Source organism: Rhinolophus ferrumequinum, chromosome 4, assembly GCF_004115265.2.
Source record: "Rhinolophus ferrumequinum isolate MPI-CBG mRhiFer1 chromosome 4, mRhiFer1_v1.p, whole genome shotgun sequence".
NCBI classification, from domain to species: Eukaryota; Metazoa; Chordata; class Mammalia; order Chiroptera; family Rhinolophidae; genus Rhinolophus; species Rhinolophus ferrumequinum.
The window spans coordinates 852,523-875,542 of NC_046287.1; the positions used below are offsets into that span (position 1 = coordinate 852,523).

The 23,020-nt window shown below is 55.2% G+C and overlaps 1 protein-coding gene across 2 annotated transcripts in view; it reads left to right on the forward strand.

Moving 5' to 3' along the window:
• The first annotated feature begins 283 nt into the window (after positions 1-283).
• MYOM2 (myomesin 2) overlaps positions 284-23,020 on the forward strand; it is a 126,737-nt gene continuing 104,000 nt past the window's right edge. Inside the window, exon 1 of one of the 2 annotated variants that reach the window (XM_033104358.1) lies at positions 284-401. In XM_033104358.1, coding sequence (XP_032960249.1) covers positions 393-401 — 9 coding nt within the window. In that variant the 5' untranslated portion in view covers positions 284-392. The other variant, XM_033104361.1, reaches the window with a different exon arrangement.

A 23,020-nucleotide genomic window follows, 5' to 3' on the forward strand; every position in this document is an offset into this window, starting at 1 on the left:
GCAGAGTTTGCCAAAATTTGATGACAGGGCTGGTGACAGGGAAGGAAGGAGGGAGGTGAGATGTGGCCCCTCTGTGGGCGGCTGGGGCTCTGCCAGGGCTGGATGACCCTGCATTCTGGAGCCCGGCCAGGGCATGGAGCAGACAAAGGGCTGGGAGCGAATCCACAGAACCCACCGTTGCACGCAACCGAGGAGATTTTCCGGGCGCTTACTTAAATGGCAGTGATAACGAAGCTCGCAGTGGAGTGGTTTGCTGGCTGGAAACGTCACAGCAGACCGCCCGCACGTAGGACCTGGAGGGCGTCTGCAAGAGTGGCTCACGTAGAGCGCCGTGCAGGAGGGTGGGCAGCCCGAGGTACAGCTGCCTGGTGACCGGAAGCAAAGGCTGCTGGATGACGGTGGTGAGTGGTGTGTGCGGGAGGCAGTGGGGAGGCCGGGCTGAGCGCGGGGAGCCCTTGCCGCTGCCGCTGCTCCATCTGCCCCCTGCTTTCCTGGGGCTCCTGCTCCAACAGCCTGTGTGCACAGAGCTGGGCCTCCTGAAGTGAGGGGACCAGAACCGAGCTGCAATCCAGAAGGCCTGGCACCTGCCGAGTGCTGGTTGGAGGCGGCAGACGGAGGCGAGGCTGCTTAGGTGAGCAGCGAGGACTTCCTTTCATTCCCTTCTGCTCATCAGAACATAATTGCTTGCTTTGGGGGTGCTCAAGGAGGGACCCTGCTGTCTTTAGCTCTTCAACCAGGGCATCACCCCCCACCCACGGGGGGTGACATTTGCAATGTCTGCAGGCACTTGGTTGTCACCACTTTTGGGGTGAGGTGAGGGGACAGTGCCACTAGCATGTAGTGTGTGCAGGCAGGGCTGCTGCCCGGCATCCGCCGCGCTCAGGACGTCCCGAGTGTCCACCTGAGTGTGCGCCGAGCTGAGGCGAAACGTGGGCTGGGCGCTAAGGAAAGCAGGGCTCATGAGCCTGGTTTCTGCTGGCTGCGGGCTGCTCTTGGCAGCCAGCCTCGTGGCCTGGGCCTCGCTCTGTGTCTGACGCACCAGAGCACTGCTGTTCTAATTTGAATGTACAATATCTTGTGTCGGTCGTTAAAGGGAACTTTTCGTACTGACTGACAGCTGTCAGCAGGGGCTGCAGCCCATATTTCAACTGCCTTGCGTGTATCTTTAGTGGAGCTACAACGTGATGGTGAATCTATAGCCTAGAGCAGGGGTGTCCAAACTTTTTTCAACGGTTTTCACCAAGGGCCACATGCGGTAAAATACACAGACAGCCGGGCCACTCACTCGAGGTGAAGGACGTATTGCCTCACCTGGTTTATTTAAGTAAACTAAATGTATTTTAGGAATTTGCTGCGGGCCGATTAACAATGGATTGCGGGCCGCAGTTTGGACACCCCTGGCCTAGTGGGACTCGGCGTCACGGCCAGCTGAGACAGAGACACCTGCTGGCGGGGCACCTGTTAACAGACTGTATTTTAAGCAAGTTCGACATACGCACGTCCCGATTTGCGTGGAGGGTAGATGAGGGCCTGGCCGCCCACGTCACAGACTCATAGTAGACGTCACCACTGGGTGCATCCAGGGACAGGAGCCTTTGTGCACGTCCCCTGGGCTCATAGGGTCCATGGTTGAGCCTCAGTGTTCTCATCTGTGAGATGGAGCGAGTAGGAACCTCCTGCAGGGAGAAGGGAGATCGAAAGGGGACAATGAGGGCAGAGGGCAGGGGCCTTGACGTGGCGCTGAGCGTGGCATCCTGTGCAGGACATGGCAGCTGCTGTTGTGATGCTCCTTCCAGCAGGATGTGTCAGTCCTGCAGGTCCCTGCCCCCGGGGTTGCTCTGGTCATTTCATACTTTCACTCTGGATGTTTTCATTCCTTCCACAGCCTGGCGGTGGGCCGGGCCTGTGCTGTGTGGTGGAGATTCAGAGGGAAGCAGGCGGCTCCCACATACTGTCAGTGCTGGCCACCTGCTGTGCATCCACCTCCAAAGCGGCTCGTGGGGGCTGAATAATGCCCCCCAAAGATGTCGTCATCCTGATGCTCAGACGCCGTGAATATGTGACCTTCCCTGGCAAATAGAACTTTGCAGATGTGACTAAACTAAGGGTCTGGAGCTAGAAGATGGGCCTGGATTATGTGGGTGGGCCCAGTGTCCTCACAGGTTCCGCAGAAGGGAGGAGTAACAGGGCGTGCGTCAGCCAAGAACACGCGAGGACAGGAACAGGTCAGAGCGAGCGGGAGAGAGTGTGTGCGTGTGTGGAGGGTGTGAGGATGCTGTGTGTCTGGCTGTGAAGATGGAAGGGTCTAGAAGCCAGGGAACCCGGTGGCTTTTAGAAGCTGGACACGAGAGGAAGTGAGTCTCCCCAGACTCCAGGAGCTGGCCCTGCCAACACCTCGATCGTGTTGGGTTTCTAACCTACAAAATGTAAGAAATAAATTCATGTTGTTTTAGCCACTAATTTTACAGCAATTTGTCACAGCAGCCACAGGGAGCTCACAGAATCCTGTAGACTAAACAACAACTATTTCCGCAGGAATAGACCAAACCTGCAGCGGGCAGCTGGGCGGCAGCGTCTCAGGAATTGGGGCGATTTCTAACCTGCGGTGCAACAGCATCACTGAGGGTAGATGCCGCCCGGGTGGAGGGGGTTCTGGGACAAGAAAGATGGCCTCAGCCATTGTCCTCTAGGGCCTCGTGCAGGAAACAGGAACAGCTGCCTGGCCAGTCGTCGCAGCCTCCTCCAGGCAGATGACACGCTGGCTTCCTCACACCCCACAGCCCCACTTCACTCAGTTTGTTCAGCCTGGTGCCTCCTGGTCAAAAACCACCTGGGTGCACAAACCGGCAGGCTCACCTGCTCCCGCACTTGGTCCCCAAGAGGCCAGCCTCAGCTCCCTCTGACGCGGGGCCGTGGTCAGGTGTCGGCTTTTCCAGAGTTGGAAATCGCTCCCTAACTTACTGCTTTCTGTAGAGTCCACTTTGCAAGCCGAGGTGGGGCCTGAGATCGGGGGAGCTGGGGATCCAGCCCCACCTGGTTACGCCCACAGCCCACTCACCACGGGCAAGGACCAGGCTAGAACCGAAATGCAGGCCCTCGGCTCCAGCCCACAGGCCTGGCTGACACGCTGTCACGCTGCTGTTCCCTAAGGCGGACCGAGTGGTGTGGGGAACACGGCCCCGTCCCCCGAGTCCCCAGCCTGCCTCCTTGACCAAGTCCTACCTGCTGCAAACACACAAATGGCCTCAGAGACCTGAGGGCCAGGCAGGAGGAGCAGGTGGGCTCAGCAGGGGTGGGGGAAGTGCCAGATCAGGGAGGGGAAGTGACGGGACCAAGGGACAGTCCTGCTGACTGGGGAACAGTGATGTGGCAGCACAGCGATGGAAGCTCAGGGGAGCTTCTGTGGAGCTTTTCTCCAGACTTCTCAACAAATGATGATATTTATTTTTTCTTTCTAATTGTAAAAGCAAAACGATATTCTTTCTAGGGGGCATAAGGAAAAGGCACAGAGAACACACCAGGCAGAGGTGACCGGTGATGGCCGGGGGTTCAGGCTTCAGCTCAGTGGCTCGAGGGGAGTGCTATGGACCGAATTTCTGTGTCCGCCAAATTCATGTGTTGGACTCTGATCCCCAGTGTTTTGTTATCTGGAGCTGGCCTTCGTGGGGAGGTGCAGTTGTGAGGATGGGGCCTCAGGACAGGACGCGTGTCCTTATAGGAAGGGTCTGAGCAAGCTGTCCTGCAGCGTGCGAGCAGACGGAGACGGCACCATGTGCCAGCCAGGAGGAGGGGGCCTCTGTCACCAGAACCCCCCGTGCTGGCACCCTGATCTGAGCCTGCAGCCTCTGGAGAGAGGGGGTGGGAAGGGCGTGTGGTTCTGTGATGGGCGCAGGCTGAGTGCATGCGGGTGCCCCTGTAGGTGAAACTGTCCTGCAGCAGGAGCACGGGCTTGCCAGACTCTGCGTGTGGAGCCGGTTTGCAAAGACTGAGCTGCAAGCCGGCAGGGGAGGGGCCGACAGGGAGGCCGCTGGTTTGGGGACCATGTGCTCCCAGCAGTGGACATGTGACTGGAGGTGTCTGGCAGAGGAGGCCTAACTGCCAGGGTAGCTGGCCGGAGTGGTGGCAGTGGCTGTGCAGTTAGGAGCAGTGCCTGGGATGCTGACCACGTTTGAGGGCATGGAGGCCTGCTGCCCGCCTCCTTGGTGCAGCCACATGCAGCACAAGTTTATGTGCTGGCTTGGAAGCACCCGTGGGGTCTGGCTGGAAGGGACGTGATTCTGGGTGGTTTCCAGGAGGAACGGGCCCACGTTGGGTGGCACTGTCAGCCTTGGGGTGGCAGGAAAAGGCGGCAAAGCCTCTGACGGAGCGAGGCCCTCACCTGGTTACCTGCACCTCCCTCCTACTGAGTCCTCTCACAGCCTGACCTCCCACAGGCTCCAGAGTGGGACATGGCAAGGGACAGGGCCTCTCAGGACAGGTAGCCTGGTGTCAGTGCAGAAGCCAGATGGAGCTGGAAAGGCTGGCGGCCAGCCCCACGCAGCCTGCCCGTGACCTGCTCAGAGGACAGGACTCTGGGTGGTGGTGGGGCCAGGAGGAAGTGGCCGAGGGCACGTGCCCACGCCCGGAGCTGTGCCCTGGCTGCCACCGGGCACCCCCTCCTGCTTCCCCGGGGCTGTGAGCAGAGGCTCCAGCCCAAAGAGTGGAAAGCCGCTTCTATTATAGCAGCAACTGTGTGAGCTGTGTCAGGGGCAGAGCGCCCGGCCAAGGCTGAAGGCAGCGTTTTCCAACAGTGGTTGCTGGCCCCCTACACCCCCAAGAGCAGCAGGGAGGCACAGCTGGTGGGAGACAGGAGGCCCGTCTGGCAGGCTGGGAGGTTTCCACACGCATTCACTGGACATAGCTCAGGGCCCAACACCTCAGCCCCCCGGGGGCTCCCTAATTTTTCACAAGTACATTGCCTGATTGCGCAATAAGACATTGTTTGGAAAGACTGGATGGGGTATCGCAACCAGACCACCGTGTGCTGGGGTCTCTGCAAGGGTGACACAAACGCGGGTGTCTCAACACCAGCTGAGTGCTCTGTCTGTCCCTCATCAGGCCGGCTGGGCTTCTGTCCCTCGTCACACCGGTGCCCTGGGCCTCAGCCACGTGCAGCCCTCTGCCAGCACTGACTTGAGACGCCGTGTGGGACATGCATAGCAATGCGACAGAATGATTTTATACTAAGGAAATGGCTTTGTAGTTTTCAAAAAAGTCTTACTTTCCTGGTAATTCACTTTTGTTGTACTTTGAAAAGGTATCAGTCCACAACGGAGTGAAAATAGGAAAAGAAGCCACCAACCATCATGACAGGCTCTGGAAAGCACTCTTATGCAGAAAAGACGCCTAACCTTTGCGTTAGTTTCTGGGCTGCTGCGTGACAAAGGGCCACACACGAGGCTTCAGACAGCAGGGGCTTCCTCACATTCTGAGGTCAAGGTGCCCGAGGGCCACGCTCCCTCCCAAGGCCCTGGGAGGGTCCTCCTGCCTCTTCCCACTGCTGCCATTGGCCGGCATCTGCGGTGTCCATGGCCTGTGGCGGCTCACGGCCCTGTGTGCCCCATCTCCACATGGACCCTTTGTGTGTGTCTGGGCCTGACTCTCCTTTTATAAGGGCCCTGGTCACACGGGAGGAGGGCCTTCCCTAATGCCCTCACTTTAACTTGATCGTCTTCATAAGAAGTGCCAGGTAAGAACCTTTGAATTCGGTTAAGCGGAGGGTACCGTGTGATGGAGGGTCCTCATTTATTTATACTCCCGAGGATTCGCTATGGAGACCCTATGTCTGGATGACGTGAAAGGTTCCATGGTTCTGCAGTTGCTAGTTCATCAGCAGTGACATCCGTGGCTCAGTGGACACGTTTTGATTTGGGCTTTTGACTTATTTAACCTGGCCCATCCCCAGAGCCCGTGCTAATATTCTTTGTTGAGTGACCATAGGGTGATTTAGAACCGATTTATTTGACAACAAGATGTATCCTGGCCACAGCGGCCCCCCTCTGGCGTGGTGGGAAAGGCCTCCTGCGCCAGGGTCCCTCCCGGGGTCCTTCCGGGGTCCCTCGGGTGTCTTCTGCTGCTGGGTGCCGGCGGGCTGGGCGGCAGCGTCCCGGCCCTGCTGTTTTCTGTGCCCGAGTTATTTAGGGCAAGCTCACGGAGGTCCCGAGTGAGAGTTTTGCCAGACGACATCGAGAGCAGGACTCACCCCGCGTTGCATGACCAGCGCCCACTGCCGCCGCCAACCTCAGCATAACTCACTGCGCCCTTGAAACCCAAAAATTAGCCTTTAACGCTCAGCACGACATTTTCGGAATGGGGTGGAAATCAGTGTGGTAACTGAAGCTGTGAGGCGCCCTAGGACACCGGTTTTATCTTTACCACGTGCAGCCTGGCTTCTGTGCTCACAAGCGGCTTGATTTGCTCTCAGGCACGACCACTCTTTCATTGTGAAGACAGCCTTTCCTGGGGGGTGTGAACAGGACTTGGGTTAGGCAGGACCAGGATTCCTGCGCCACTTTGTGAGCGACGACAGTTACCATCAGCGCTATGACATGTGTGTCTTCTCTGCCACGGGAGCAGGCCCCCACCACTTCCTGGAGTCACGTGTGTGTTTGAGTGTGTGTGTGTGTGTCTATATGTAGGTATTTTGCAGAACTATATGCACTCGTATAGATATACTATACAGCTTTAGGGGGAATCATTTAATTGCAGGTACCTTGTTTCCTGGAAAATAAGACCCGGTCTTGTATTAAGTTTTGCTCCAAAAGACGCAGTAGGGCTTATGTTCAGGGATGTCATCCTGAAAAATCATGCTAGGGCTTATTTTCTGGTTAGGTCTTATTTTGGGGAAACACGCTAACTTGCTCTAACATCATGAACACATACCTTGAAAGTAATTTAAAAACTACTCAATTTTTAGTTCTTTTCCGAAAGCAGGTTTGTTAGGATCAACACTAGTAAACTTACTGGCCATTCAGTGATGGTGGATTTGATCACCGATGAGAACACATTGCCTGCGGGAGCTCGCAGGCCCCTGAAGGAAAGTGCTGCCACCGATGGGCCGTGGACTAGGACACCGTGGGACGAGCATTCAGTCTGAGAGGCTCCAGCCGTTCACTGACCCCACAATTACTGAGCTGGGCCCATGACATCGCGGGGCTGGCCCCGGGCTCAGGGTTACGAGGTGGGTCTCTGTCGTCATCTTCACTCAGGGCCCGCGAGCAGGATCTAGAACCCGGCACTGTGCGCAATACTTGCAGTGACCCCGCTGGCACATGGTGCGCACCTGCGCAATACTTTGGAGTGTAGGAGCTCCCCATTTTCTGAGCATGGGGCGGCCGGGCACTGGCTTGTAAAGCACTTGGGAACCGTGGGACGTGAGGACAGAACCGCAGGGTATTTCAGCAGCAACCGCGGAAGAAGAAACGTGCATCCAGTTCACCCGTGCTTGTGGGAGGAGCCGCGTGGGGCGAGGCCAGCGGAACTGAGGGGGGCCATGTGTGGATAAGACCGCTTTGCTTTCACACACAGCGACAGGATTTTTAAATGAAATGGTGAATATTCTTCCAACGTCAACACAGATATTCTAATTAATTTTTCATGCCAAGAAACTCAAGACTACTTTGAAGCTATTGGATCAGTTCTTGACAGCTACTGGAGTCTCAGCGCCTGTTTTTGGAAGGCAGGCGGAGCGCATGAACTCAGACGGGCTATTAAACGCTTCGGGGAAATGGTCTGGTATCTGGTATTAGCACAGGAGGAAAACAATAGCTAGTGTCCTACAGGGCCCAGGACAAGGGAGTGACTGACCAGCCACCTCACTGTTCCGCGTCTGACGCAGACCTGGGAGCACGGAGGGAGACCGCACAGCAGGGGGGCGGTGACAAACTCTCACGTGACAAGCTGAGTCCTCCGCCCTAGGGCTGGGGTCCACTGCCCTAAGTGCAGGGCACGCACCCTCTCGGCTACTCGCCATGGGGAGGGACCCCCAAGTCCCCATTTTACAGAAGAGGATGGTGGGGTACAGAGAGCTCATGTCTTGTCCAGAACTCACAAGACTTGGCACTTGGTGACACTGGTGTTTGAAACCCTATCTGTCCACTTTCAAAGCTGGCTGGCTCCACGGCTCCTGCAGCTTCCAAACGGGGTCAGAGTCCCTGGGCCCGAGACCTGGTCACTGGACGCCAGCATTCTGGGTAGACACAACTGTCCCAGAACCATTCCGTGAGCTTCGTTATGTTTTCCAGGCACAGGTTTGCTCGGTGACACCTTTGTACACGTCTTCGAGGCTACCTCGCACGATGAGCCACTTCCCAAGCAGGGGGAAATTGAAATAGTGAGATATTATTACTCTTAGGGTCCTCCCGAATTAGATGTTATTTAATGCTCAGGAGAGGACCTCGTCCTCAGCATTTTCACCCAGGTTCAGTTTCAGGGCCCCAGAGGTGTCTGTGGCTCCTGCGACCTCCTCCTCAGATGACGGGGTGGTCCTCTGCAGTCCCCACTGACGTACTGGGGCCACGGTGCCCTTTAAAAATGACCTCTGCACCGGAGAGCCCCCGGGTTCCCATACCGCTCCTACCAGGTGGTGCGGGGGTTACGTTCAGGCGTTCAGGTTTTCATCCAGTCAGAAAATCTTTATTGAGAGCCCAGTCCACGCCAAGCATTGTAAGACCCAGTGGGAAGCAAAGTTAACTGCGACGTGTTCCCGACCTGCGGAAGCGTGCGGCATGGTGGGGAGGACAGGCCAGGGCTTGAGTGGCAACCGCACCTAGGACGGGGGAGGTTCGCCCGCAGAGGTGGGTGGAAGACAGATGGAGGCTGAAGCGGTGGGTCGGCCCAGCGCCGCTCTTGAAAAGAACGGGGGATCGGGGTGGGAGCGGCTGGCCGCATCGCGGGGGAAATGAATTTAAACTCCACTCCAGACACCCCACAGGCGGTGCTGTAGGGTGCGCACTGGTAACGTAAACATGCACTGAAAAGGTCCCAGGAGGTTGAGAAATATTTTGGGGGGTGAACTGCACAAAACAAAAGTGGGGCATGATGGGAAGTCTTTCAGCCCCCAAAAGGCTGCTGGGCTGAACTGGTAATGTCAGTGGGTGTATGTACGTTCCAGCGACCCGCTCAGCTTCTGCTTCTTTAATCCCAACTTGACGTGATGTCGTCTGCTCAGCAACTGATTGAAATGTCCTAAGGCTGCTCCCAGGGAACGAGCTCTGGCACATGACATATGTAACCGCCAAAGACACTCAAGAGCACAATTTTAAGAAAAGAAAAAGGCCCCCTGTGCCTATGGAAATCTAATCAATATTTTGTTTAAAAACCGCCTCTACAGTCAGGGGTCCTGTCTTAACTAGAACTAAAGCGGCAGGAAGCAGCCCCGAGATGTGCCCTAAGCCACCTGTAGGTCTTTGGAGAGCCTGCTTCTCAGTCACCGGAGGTTCGAGCTTTGAGGTTCTCGGTCGCCTGGCCCTATGCGCGCAGGAGGGAGCTGGAGGGCGTGGAGGCCACATTTCTAGAACGAGAACAAGTTCCAGCGTTTCATCCATTTCAGTGTTCTGAACGTTTTCCTTTTTTATTCTGGAATCTATACGTACTATGTCGGCGATAGGTTTTTAATCACTGACTATGTCAACAATGCACCCTCCCTAATTTTACCAAAATATATAAACACTCAGTTCCGTATGTCACGGTTTCGTAGGGGATAGAGGTGGGTGCAGGACACAGGAGCACCGCTTTGGGCAGGGAACCGTCCGTTTCCCGGCGGGGGTGAGGGGTGGGGGATGGGAGTTCACACGCACTGCTCACGAGGGGACCAGGGTCTGGCTGGCACTGCGCGCCGCTCCTGGGGGGCCATCGTGAGCACAGGTGACTCACCCCATTTCTACCAAGACTTCGGTGCTTTGGGGAAGGTTCAGCGAGCGCAGGGCGCGGGCGGGCCGGACCCCACCCTCCCGGCGGACCGGACCGCGGCCGCGCCGGCGCTCTCCAGCCCGGAGCCGCCCCCTGCGCTCCGCCCCCGCAGCGCAGCCTCACGCTCCTCCGAGCGGCCGGGTCTCCATGGACGCGGGTGAGTGCGGGGTCCGCTGCCAACCCCCGGCGGGAGGGGAAGTGCTCTTCCTGGGGACCCGGGCGCAGGGGGCGCTCACCGCCGGCCTTGCCCCCTCCACAGCCCCCCGAGAACCCGGGGCGCGCTCCCGGGCGCGGGAAGATGCTCGGGCCCCGCGGGAGCTCGCACAGGTGCGCGGACGGCGCCGCCCCGCCCCGGGCGCTCGCACAGGTGCCGGGAGGAGGCCCACGCACGCGCGCCGGAGATCACCGCGAGGGTCCGCATCCCGGGCTCGGGTGGGCGCCGGGGTGGAGGGCGACGCGCAGAGCGGCGAGGTAGGGGTGGGCCCGGAGGGGGAAGGCCGCGGCGTGACGCCCCCGGAGGCGGAGGACAAGGGAAGCGGGGTCGGGAGGTGGTGCCCGGAGGGGGGGGCTCTGATCTGGGCCCGGCGGCGGGGGGTGGGCGGACCTTCTTCCGGGCCGCACGCGTGGAGGTGGGGGCCGACCCACGGCAGTCCCCGGCGGCTCCTGCAGGAAGCGGAGGACACAGTCCCGGGCAGCCCGAAAGTCCGCGGCCACCAGCCGGTCCCGCCTCCAATCGGGTGTCCGCGCGCCCAGTCCGAGCCCAGCCGGGGAGGAGCCGCCTCGCGGCCCGGCGGAGCGGCCTTGGGGAGGCGGCCCCGGCGCTGTGGCCACGTTTGAGGTTGGCGGGGCCGGACTGTTCCCTCCTAACGAGGGGCTGGCCCCGGCCGGTGTTCTGTCCCGCTCGGTTTCCGAGCTGCCGGGGCCGGCCTCACGGGCGACCATCTCGAGGCCACAGGAAGCGGGGGTGGGGGGAGGTTCGTCACGGACCTGGGACCCGGGGGACCGGAGGAACGTGTTGGAGTTTGTGCGAAGGCCGGGCCCAGCGCCATTGGCACCTCGGTGGTCCTCCGCCCCCAGCCCCCGGGATCCCTCTCCCCCGCGCCGCCTGCTGCCGCCGGGATTGCTCCGGGGTCCTGGTAGGGGGGTCTGGGCTCCTGCAAGTCCAGCGCTGTTTTCTCGGAGCCTTTGCCCTGCTGACGGGTCAGTAGCCCATCGCTATGCTGTGGAGCGTGCGCGCACGTGCCTGCCATCACGGCGGGACGGGATGGGGGTGGAGGCAGGAAAAGGAGCTGCTTTGAAACAGCCTGCGTGTGTCTAGCTCAGACTTCTAGATTCTGGGGTGCAGTTTAAATTCACTTCTCCAGCGACGCCCCCACCCCGCACCCCCGTGCAGGGACCCCATCCTCCTGTGTACTGTGCGGGACTTCCTCAGGGGTCCCTCACTTAGGGTGAGGGCTCCCAGAACATTAAATGAGAAAGGGTTTTTTAAAATTCCATGATTTCTTAGGTTGCTGCAGAGCCATCTTCTCTGTGTCCACCCCCAACCCCGCATAACTATTCTAAGGGAAAAGAAAAAGAAAACACCGCTGTAATAAGAGGCTTTCTTTGTGCTCCACCCACTACAGGCACGTGAAGGTCAGATTTTAATTTCCTGCCGGTCCCCTCTAGCGTCACGTCAGGCGGTGAAGAGTTCACTCTGTTCCTGCCTGTGTAGGCGTCGCCGCCGTGTCTCATTAAACAGCAGTCACTCAGCCTCTAATTAGACGCCCCCGATGGACGTGCCCGTGACCTTTCCTCCCAGCTGGTGGTGTCCTGGTATTGGGGTGCCCCTCTCCGCGCAGGAACCCAGAGGCGACTTCTGTTGATGGCCATCCGATATCCTCCAGGAATAACAGTAGCCCAGGATCTGCAAATTCGTGGTATTGGCGTTCCAACGCCCTCTTCCGGTCATAGCTAAGCAAAAACTTCAAGGAGATAAAAAGTGTTTGGAGCTTTTAATGTTAATTGCAAGGCAATTATTAGAATGCACAGAATGGGAAATAGTAAAAGGTTTTGCTTGCAGTATGTAAGGCAGTCCTGGGCGTGGGAGGAGGAAAAGCAGGGTTAACTGTTGTGCATCCCAGACGAGGAGGACAGGCATTGCAGGGGTCACGGCTGGATGGGATGAGCTCATCCTGCCTTGCTGTTCCCATTGGCACGGCCCCACCTTGACCCGCAGGGCATTTGCCTGTTACTGGGAGAGTGGAAGAATCAGGAAATGGCTTCATCTTTCCACACAGCCCCCGCAGCTTCTGATCTGCTTCCCACCCATTCGAGTAAGAGAAGCCGCGCTGGCAATGGGAAAGCAAGGGGTCTCTTTTCAGCTTAAAGTACACTTTGGGCGTCTTTGTCCCTGTACCAAGTCAGAGGCTCTCCACGCTGTGGACGCCCCCACCTGGCATCATATTCAGTTGTTTTCTAAATGCCAGCAGCATAAATTGCTCAGTAATAATAGCTTTGCGGGAAGCTAGAATGACTTAGGCAGCTGCAGTGCCACTGAGCCTGCAGAATCTCAGGCTTTGGCCTGAAGGGCGGTCGCTTGCAGCTCAGGAACCAGCCCTGTCATTTAAAAGCACTTTTTCCCCTGGTGACTCACAGGGAGGTCTGTCCTTCTCTGGGGTTTAAGGGATTACTGTCTCCATCGTGGCCTTGATTTAGGTTTTTCTCTTGAAATTATTGTGATTATGCTAAAATCATAGGCTTAGTACCCGCACATGTTTGCAAGATCACTAAGAATGAGCACTGACTTTTGGGATAAAATAAAAACTTCCAGGAGCTTACATTTTGCCAACAACCCAGCTCCTGCTAGAAAGGATATTAAAATAAAATAAACAATGCCTTGGAAAGTGAAGCCACTGCGTGTCTTGGGCAGTGTTTGATGGATTAAAAATTAATCTCCTTCTTTCACAAATATTTATCGAATGACTACCACGGGTACGGGCAAGTTCCAGGTGCCAGGGGCACAATGGCTGGTAAAACACACCCACTCCCCAACCCCTGCTGCTCAGATTCTAATAAGGGGAAAGGCAGTAAAGTAGAATTACGTGCATGCCTGTGTACTAACAGACTGACACACGTGCTCTGAAATGGGAAAAACCGTGAGAGCGTTTGACAGATGAAATGGAGATGAAGGATGAGGAGTGGAGAGCAGGCCGGTGTGGGGAAGTCAGCAGATCATGTGCAAAGACCTGCGGTGAGGAGCGGAGCCCACAGGAGACCCGAAGGACGACGGACGACGAGACGTGCTCCCCTGGAGCGCTTGTAACTTGTGACTTCACAGTTTGTATTCCTGCTTAATTGTGGTGTTTGCTTTAATGGCCCTTTACACTTGAGGGCTTGATGATGTAGGATGTGCATTAATTTTACAGAACTGAGATCTACGGAATCATAAAGGGGAGTAAATCACTAGATAAGATGATGTAGATAAAACGTTTCCTCAGCGGATAACTACTGTGAGAGGCTATTGTTACTATTTTTTGAAAGTCTCAGCGCCGTGGGGGCCTTTGGCTGTACGGCAGCACGGATCTGTGGCCTTGCACCACCGTTGTTGCTCACTGTCACGACTGCAGAAGCCTCCCATGTGGGGTTTGCATGTCACTTTTGTCGCCTCCATCAGTTGCTCATACAGGAGTCAGAGTAGCATTTACCGAGCTTCTTCCGCTGGATGCCGAGAGCTCCCATTGCCGTGGGGTGCGGACCTGGCCTCAGCGTGGGTACCAGGGTTCTTGCTCCAGTATGTGTGACGCTGCCACAGTCCACCCCGCACAGCTAGTGGCTGCCATAGGCTGAGTGTCTGCATCCCCCAAATTCATGTTGAAACCCAACTCCCAATGTGATACATTAGGAGGTGGGGCCCTTGGCAGGTGAGCAGGTCATGAGGGTGGGACCCTCATGATGGCATTAGTGTTCTTATAAGAGACCCCACAGAGAGCCCTGGCCCCTCCGCTGTGTGAGGACACAGAGAGAAGGTGGCCATCTGTGAACCAGGAGGAAAAACCTCACCAGACACTGACGGGCTGACACCTTGATCCAGGACCTCCAGCCTCCAGAAGCGTAAGAAGTACATGGTGATTGTTTGTAAGCCACCCAGCCTATGGTGTTTTTGTTATAGCAGCCTGAACAAGCAAAGACAGTGGCTTAAAACAGAACATTTATTTTGCCTACAGGTCTGCTATCTGAGCAGGGCTTGGGCGGACAGCTCACCTCTGTGCCTCTGAGCACCATGTGGGGTAGCGTGAGAGCCGAGAGCTGGTGTCCCCTGCAGGCTCCTCTCAGGTCCAGGCTGGGCGGGGCCCCTGGAGCATCTGTCTCTCTGGGTCCCCCTCGTGCAGCTTCGGTGCAGCCAGACTTCTTCCCTGTTGAGTCCTGGTTACTAAAGGCGGTGCGCCGAGGAAATGCATCCCGGTGAAAGCTGCACCCCCTTTGCTAACCAGTCCTAGCCGTCCCATTGCAGAACTGGCACTGCAACCACAGGCCTGCCGGGGTTCAGGGGGTGGAGACATGGGCCCCGTCATGCTGAACGGGCCATCCAGGGGCCATTTTTGGGTACAGGCGGCCCAGTCAGCCTCTGCCTGCTGAGTTCACATCCCTGTCATGTACACAGGGTCCCTGGATCTCATCCTGTGCGTCCTTCTTGGGCTCCGAGTCCAGGTATGAATGACTCATGGGCACTGGTGCTCGAGTACGTCTTGGGCACTTTCTTCTGGATGTTCACGAAAGGGATACGCTACCCGCCCAGATGCCCACACCTGACGAGTGGCACAGGGGACGGCCACAGACCCGCGAGATACAGCCAGCAGGATGCTGTATTACGCACAGAGGTGGGACATGCGTGTTACACAGTTGCCTCATGAGGGGTGGAGCTGGTGAGTCTGAAGACACCAGTGCTGGAGACCCAGTGAAGAGCTGATACTGCAGCCGGAGTCTGAAGACAGAGTCTCTTCCTTGGGGGGGTCGAGACGGGGTGGAGGTGGGGGTCTGTGGTGTCTTCAACTGATTGGACGTGGCCCACCACAATACGGAGAAGAATCTGGTTTGCTGCAAGCCCAGTCATTGAAATGTCAGTCTCATCCAAAAAGTACCCTCACGACAACACAGATTGATGTTTGAGCAGGCATCTGGGTGCCGTGGCCCAGCCATGTTGATGTATGAAATGAAGCATGGCGCCCCCATTCAGAAAGGGGCAGTGGGAAGCACAGAGCGGGCCCTGGCCCAGGGCAGCCCTGAGAGGTAGTCAGGCCCAAGTGGGCAGTTCCTTGAAAGCGCTCTGTTCTAGTCCCTGGGCGTGACTCTTGCTTAGGGACTGCAGCCCACGCCTGCCTGGTTAGGACGTGCTGGGGACAACTCATCAGAAGAGAAGATCAAGCTATATTGTGGTTCTGGGCAGACACGCGTCACTGCCTGGCTTTATTGCCTCAGCCGTCTTGTGCACTCAGCAAGTTTCCACGTCTTCATGGAATTGCAGACACTGGACACTGTGGGGGACGAGGTGTCCACTGCCTCACAGGCGTCACAGCCTCCCCGATCTCTGACTTGGGCAACTTACTGTGGTGTTTGCCAAGGTGGGAGCCATGTTTCCCCAAATCATCATCTTTGTGAGAGGAAGTGTCTTCTGTCATCTTGATGTCACCACAGCCATTCACTTCACACCCACGTTTGAGGGGCAAACGCCCAGAAATCAGTCTGCTGGCAGCCTCCATGTGCTGAACGTGTGGAGTCGGAGGCTCAGAGACCACAGACGGCAAACAGCAGCACAGTCTCCTTGGACTCAATCTCGAGACAGAGGTCTAGACACTTGGTTTTTGCACCCACTCCCACACGGCGGCTGGTGCCAGGCCCTCCTCATGTGCCACGCCTGACTCGCGTCTCACATACTCTGTCGCCGTCCTTGGTTTGAGGACAGGCCGCCGTGAGCCGAGTTTGGCTAAGTTCTGTGAGCCTCCCACCCGGCACTTCTGCGGGCATCCTACATCTGAGCTGCGATGCAGGCACAGCGCAGGAGGAAGAATGGGGTATGTTCATTACGTCTCAACCAAACCAAAACCACAGGAATTGGAGAGAAGGCTTTCTCCCTTATTTTTAATTTATACCAACAACGAAAAATAAGCAGATGAGAGTAATAGAAAAGGCATAGGTTCTAACCCAACTGTCGGTGACTCGTGTGTGATTGCGGACGTGTCTCTCTTAAAATCAAGAGTTTAGAACTTTAAAAGTTATGAAATGTGGGTTTTTACTTAAATTTCCTGCATTTCCATGTGACTGGAACTCTAAACAGAGTGGATATATTAGTCAACTACTCCAGCAGTGAGAATAAAGTAACAGAAGAGTTACTTTGTTACCTACTGATTGATTATTTATGTTTAAGATTGTATGGCTTCCAATAGTTAGAGTAGTAGGCCGGATTGACTAATAATAAACACTGATAGCTATTTAAACATATGCAATACCACTTTAAGTTGTGAATTGTGAATATTTCAAACACCATAAACAATGTAATAATGAGATAGTCATGCATCCCAATAAGCTTTAATACATGTTATCGTTTGCCATTTATGCTTTAAATGGTACTGACCCGGGAGCTCCCATCCCCCTTTCCTTCCTCCTTCAGAAGTAACCACTGCACCAGAATTCACACCTCCCCTTTTCACACCACCATATACAATATGTAGCAATTTTTTCATGTTTAAAATACGTGGAAACGGTATTATGATATTTTTCTGCAAACTGCAAACCTTCAAAAATTCAAAATTGTGTTTTGAAATGTATTCACATTGTTCCACATGGATCTAATTGATTCATATTATCGTGCGTGGCCATTTTGGCAGCGAAAGCAAGATGGGCCTAAAAGCAGCTTAGTCCGTTCTTTTTGTACCCAAGGACACGAGGCAGTCCTTCCAGAACACAAGGCTGATGACCCCGGGCCCTACCACTCCTTTACAAGCCATGAGGGAAGTCCCTGTGGGACTCTGTGGGGCGGCCCCACCCAGGGACTCCACCCGGCACTCCTGAGCCCCACAAGGCCCTTCCAGTTTCTGGAACTGGTAGAGCTTGTTCCCACTCCAGGACCTTTGTCTGCTGTGCTCCCCCACCGCCCTCATCTGGCTAACCCTTCCTCCTCTCTGGTGTCAGCACACACATTCCTGTCTCACAGGTCCTATGACCCCAGGGCCACCCATTGCTATCTCAGAATCGCATTTGTTTCCCACGGCACTTAGCAGGTGTGATTCCTGGGGGCAGTGACCCCCTGTGTCTGCTTCCTCCCCACTTCCCAGCACACTTCCTGGCACGTGTAGCCAGTCGGTATACACCACTCAGTAAATGAGCGCGTCATAGCTTTCCCTATCAACATTGACGCATCAAAGGGACTCTAACAGATGGGACAATTGTGAACAGTGGTGGCATGTATTTCGCCCAGGTTCTCTCATTTCTGACACCAGCTTCCCATCATTGGAGGACATTCAGCTTTGATTCCTGTGGATGCACAAAACGTGTATTTTAAAAAGGTGAAGTTTACCCACATATTGCTCAGAATTGGATGTTAGAGCTAGAAGTTTCAGGACACTAGTGCACTCATATACCTCTTTGCAGAGTCTCAGTGATTCTGGGGCGCTCGTAGTGTTCACACTATGTTGGCCTCCAGCCATAATTCCTGAATTTTGAGCCACAAGAAAAGGCAAATGCTTTTCTTTTGGAATAGTTCAGAATATTCTGTGTTTGCACCCGAAGGCACCCCAGAAAGCCAGAGCGTAATTTGCATGCATTTAACCTGGAGAATCTCTGGAGTGAAGGCACAGATTTGTCCCCATTTCTTTCCGTCCTTTGAAGGCTCTGATTGCAGCACGCGGGCTGTGTGGTGACTGGCATGAGGCAGGTGTCCGTCTGTCCGTCTGATCTTGCCTTAGACGGGTCTGAATGCATCGGCTTCCTCAAGTGCATCCGGGGTGGCTCTCAGGGTCCCCTCTACTTCCAAATATAGCCTCTTGAGGCACGTGTTCCATCACCGAGAGAATCCTCCCGTGAATCACAGAGCTGTAACACTGCATCTCAGAACTCTTGAATGGAAAAAATCCATGATCTGTGAGAGAAGCGTGACCGTAAATGTGTTTAACAGGTTTTCATGGCCTCGTTGTGCAGCGTGAGTCATGTAAGTCTAGTCTTAATCAGTAAGGACTGTTTCAAGTCCTCCACGTAGCTGGCGCCTGGCCATGGCAGAGGGAGCAGGCAGAGAGTGTCACAGGGGCCACCGCCTGGCACAGCACCGTGAGGCCCACCGCAGAGCCCGCAGCAGGTCCACACGGTTGGGACCTTGGGCTGGAGTCCAGGTTCCACCAAATGTGCTGAATCCCCAACCCGCGGGAGTGGTCCTGCGTGGCCCAGCCAGCCAGTTAGGGAACCACAGAGGAGCCTCGTGGGGTCTGGGGCCGCCTGGTGAGCACTGCAGGGCCTGGAAGAGACAGGAAACTGCACTTTGGTTTTGGTCGGTTGGCAGTTTTGTTTGTTTTGAGACGGGAACTTAGCATTTCTGGGCATCAAGCAGTTTCTTGTCTGTTGAATCATGAGCATGATAATTCCTCTGCTTGTGCTCCTGGTGAAGCATGAGGATGAAATGGGACGTGTCCTTGGAGGCGCCAGGGCGCATGTGGGCATCCGTGCGGGGGTGCCCATGCCGTCCTGTTGGGGCACTCCTGTGCTCTGGGGGCGCCATGTTCTCACTGCACAAATGAGGGCGCCTTACAGACACCTCCAGGGCCACCCAGGGAGTCAGGATTTGTTTTCAGTGAGAATCAGTGGATCCCCACTGACCAGAGCCCCGCTCACAAGTGCTTACGCTGGATGTGGAATGGATGAGCCCGCGGCTCGGGCCCGGTTAGGCTGGCCGTGCTGGCTCCTCCCAGGCCCCTGGTCTGCTCCGTGTGGCTGTCTCCTCTCGTACTGAAGTCTAGCTGCCCCTTGATTCCAGCTTTGTCACCTATGGCCAGGCCTTTTGTGTGCTTCAGCCTGAGGCTGATGGGTCACGACAGCAAGGGGACCCGGCCTGAGGCCACGCTGTCCTGGACCAAGCTCTGGGAGAGTCAGGTGTTTGCTGGGCTGGGCCCTGAGCCTCCCTATAGTTTGAAACCCATGACGTTCTATGATTATACATTTATCTGAAAAAATACAGATGCCCGGCAGTTATACTAATGGTCATACAACCTGTTGCCACTCCGACATGCAGAGAGAACCCATCCCTTTTAAAGAACTTGTTTTGCGAGTGATACATTTCCTGATAACGCCTAATGCATGTCATCCTTTGTATCGCTTAAGAACTTGCTTTTATGTAGTGTTTTAATCTGGGTGTTTTCAAGACTTTTCTAGTTTCCCTGGCGAACATTCGTTCACTCACTCTCTCATTCATTCACTCACTCACTTGTCAATCAAGTCTCTACTGATGGCCTTGCAGACCCATCCCTGTGCCAAGGGAATGGTCCTTGCTGTGAATTTCACATTCTCATGGAAAGGAGGACACCTGCATACAAGGAGTGACACTGCCGGTGCTAAGAGAAGACGGGCTGTGCACACAGCTGGGGCGTGAGGAGGGCTCCTGGAGACGGAGTGTGGAGCTGGAGGTGAAGGACGACGGGATTCTGGCTGAGAGGACAGTTGGCTGTGGGGAGCAGGACTGCAGTGGCTGCGGCTCTAGACATAAAGGCACACACAGTTACACAGTGTTTGCTAGGGGAGTGACAGCACTTCTCTGTGCCCCTGCGGTCACACAGGTGTTTCGGGCAGCATGGACTGGTGAGGGCGGGGCTGACCTGGGGACAGATGGCTCAGTGCCGCCTTTAGCAGCTCGGGAATTTGGACTTTAAGAAAAGCTGTTACATAGAATCTCTTCTTAGGGAAATGCTCGGTAATTTTACTTCTTCCAATTAAGTCCTGCCAGAAGATGCACCCGGTTACCGCTAAATTCCTCTCCAGAGGTGTCAAGCGGGTGCTGGCAGAGCCTGGAGGACCTGGGAGGAGCCTCCGTGCCCAGCACACCCGCCTCGCACCTGCTTCCTTCGCAGGACCTGGGAGCATCCAGAGGCACTAGGATTCGCTGACAGGATGGATGCTCTGGGGACATTGTGTGGGCCTCAGTCACCCAAGGCCTGCGTGCAGCGCAAGTCAAGCCCTTGGGTCAGAGCTGGTGAGGGCAGGAACTTGGAGAGGCTGCGGCTGCATTTCTGGCTCTGCCACTTACTATTCTATGTTAAAAAGGATCCATCGTGGTCTGCTGGGACAGACTAAGCTGTGTCACTTGATCTATAGAAGGACATCCGCTAGTCACTTAATTATTCAACAAACTGTGCTACTGACCAGAGCCCTGGCCACCCTGCACTGCCCAGAACAGACGCGAGCCTCTCGTGCACTCAGCTTCTGCTCGCTTGACATGTGTGGATGCCCTGCGGGCAGCCCTGCATGCACAGCACTTTCACACCTTCTGAGACTCCGCTCAGCCTCTCACGCGTGGTGCTTAGACCGCGGTTAACGGGATGCAGGTTGACATGAAACTACATCGAGAAGGACGCTTCCTGTGAGCTCTGGCCTGTGGGGCCTAGCTCACACCGTCTTGCCGGTCTTCCTAGAACTACCCTGCGGACGTGAGGAGAGCTGAGGGAGCACCAGAGTCTGTGAGCGGAGATCACTAGCTTCGTGGGCATGATTTGCTTCGGGGCACGTGTGTGAGGTCAGCCGGCAGCCTGGCCGGCCCCGCCCCCACCTGCCCTCGGCCACCCCCACCCACCGGCCCAGAAACTGCCCACTCATTTAAAATGGGCCCAAAGGAGAAACAGTCTTCAACAACATTTGTGTGAACAGCTGAAGCAAATCAATACATTTTAGGATCAAATAGAAATCCTAAGGCTCCGCCTACAAGTTTGTAAGACTATTTTTCCTGTATTTGAGGTTTTGTTGACCTCACAATTCATAGGGTACTTACTGAGTGTAGGGCGTCTTCCTCGCGCTGTAGGAAGCACTAAGTGAGCACTGCACAGGTGCTGTTTGTTCTCAGGGACCCCAACATCTAGCGGGATGCGGTCCGGAGACAGGTATAAAAAAATCATGAGGCATGATGTAGAAGACACCAAAAAGGAATTCCTTAGAAGCAATACACACTGCAGAGTTTTACATAAACTTTCTAAGTCTATTAACAATTTTTTAAAAATTAAGCTGACTATAATTATTTGAAAGGAAGTTTCTTTTTAGCAATGTGTATTATTACAATGAAGCACATTTGATTTTAAATAAGCTAATACCCACATTAAATACATAAACTAAGGTCCACATTAGGAATCACACACAATCTAATTTTTAAATGTCATATTAATAGTAAAATAATTGATGGAAAACCTCAAAAATTTCTGCTTAGGTATTTCTAAGGTCAAGAAGAAATTTATATTCTTCTGGGGGAAACGCTACATACCGTTTTCCCGAAAATAAGATCTAGCTGGACCGAAAGATGCTCTAATGCATCTTTTGGAGCAAAAATTAATATAAGACCCGGTCTTATAGTAAAGTAAGACCGATGCAAGGTTTTTCCAAGGTCGCTGCAGGGTCAGTTGTGTCACGGTCACCAGGGTGGCCCTCTGCACAGAACCCTCACGGGGCCTCCCAGTGGAACCCAGATTCTAGAGCCAACCACACAATGGCTGAGAAGTCCCTTCAGAGATCCCTGACTTTAATCCAAAGAAATGTGACACTGACTGTCTCAGAGGCTGTTACACGCAAAATAGGCTGACTTCTCCCCATGGGTTTTAAGGCAAAATCACAATAATGGGTCATCCTGGGGGGGGGTTCACACCATTTGAAAAGATGGGGGCCCTTCTGCTGAGTGGCCCCATTTCTCCTGTGGAATCTGACGTCTGTTCTGCAGGGTGGGGGAGGGTCTCAGCAGCCGGACACTTGTGATGCTGTGGGACCATCTCTCAGAAAGCTGCCCTGTGGCTTCGTAGGGGAGGGGCTGCTGGGGCAGCCTGTGCTCGCAGCATTCAGCATCACTGCCGCCTGGCATCGCCGTGGCAGACGGTCTCCTAACACGTGACAGCATTCGTGTGTGTGTGTGTGTGTGTGTGTGTGTGTGTGTGGCATCACCTTGGCTGACTGGACGGTGAGCAGGACTCCTGCCCGGGAGGTGTTGGTGAGCAGATGGTGAGCGGCTGTATGGCCGTGCCACGGCTGGGACCCTGGCTGTGCCAGCGTGCCCTGTGGTGCATGCGGCAGCAGGGCACAGGTGGGGACGTGGCTGTGGCTGGGTGGAGCACTGAGTGCGTCAGGCCCGTTGGTCTCATCCCGGAGCTGGGGCCCAAACTTCATTGTAACGGCAACAACATACATAGTAGTCGGGTTCTTTCAGGCTTCAAAGTAACAGTCCCAAACTCACGCTTTTGTGTCCTAGCCAATGCCTTGCCTTCCCGCCTGTGGTGACAGGAAGCTCACTCTTAGGGCCGAGGCTCCTGCACATTCTAATGAGAGTCACACCAAAGAACTGGGATTTCGGGGACCCTTTCCCAGGCCAAAAAGAGGAAACACTGTTAGTTTTCTGAGCTCTAAGGTCTGTGTTGTACGGAAGTGTGAAAAGAATGATCCAGATGAGAGAGCCGGTTCTCTGGTTTTATTGCAGACAGTAAGGTTCGTATGTATGTGGGGTAAGATGGGTTAGTGTGTCTCAGATTTTACCTAGTGCCCTTGACTGGCACAGCTGACTGGAAAAGCATCTCTCGGGTCCCTGGGGAAATGCCCGTGAACGTGCGGATACACTCTCTGCAGGCTTCCAGCTCCTCATCACATTCCATCTCCATGGGCTGGAGTCCTTTTCCATCCCAGTGGACACAGCGCCACCGGGAAGCAGGAGGGGACAGAGGTGGCATCACACTGCTGCCGGCACAGCTGAGTAAACAGCCCTGTTCCGTCTGCTCAGCACCTCACCCCCCCCCACCCCTTTGGGGCAGAGCTCAGGTTACTCTCAACATCTCACCCGCATCCTAGACAGTGCTCACACATCCCAATATGCCAG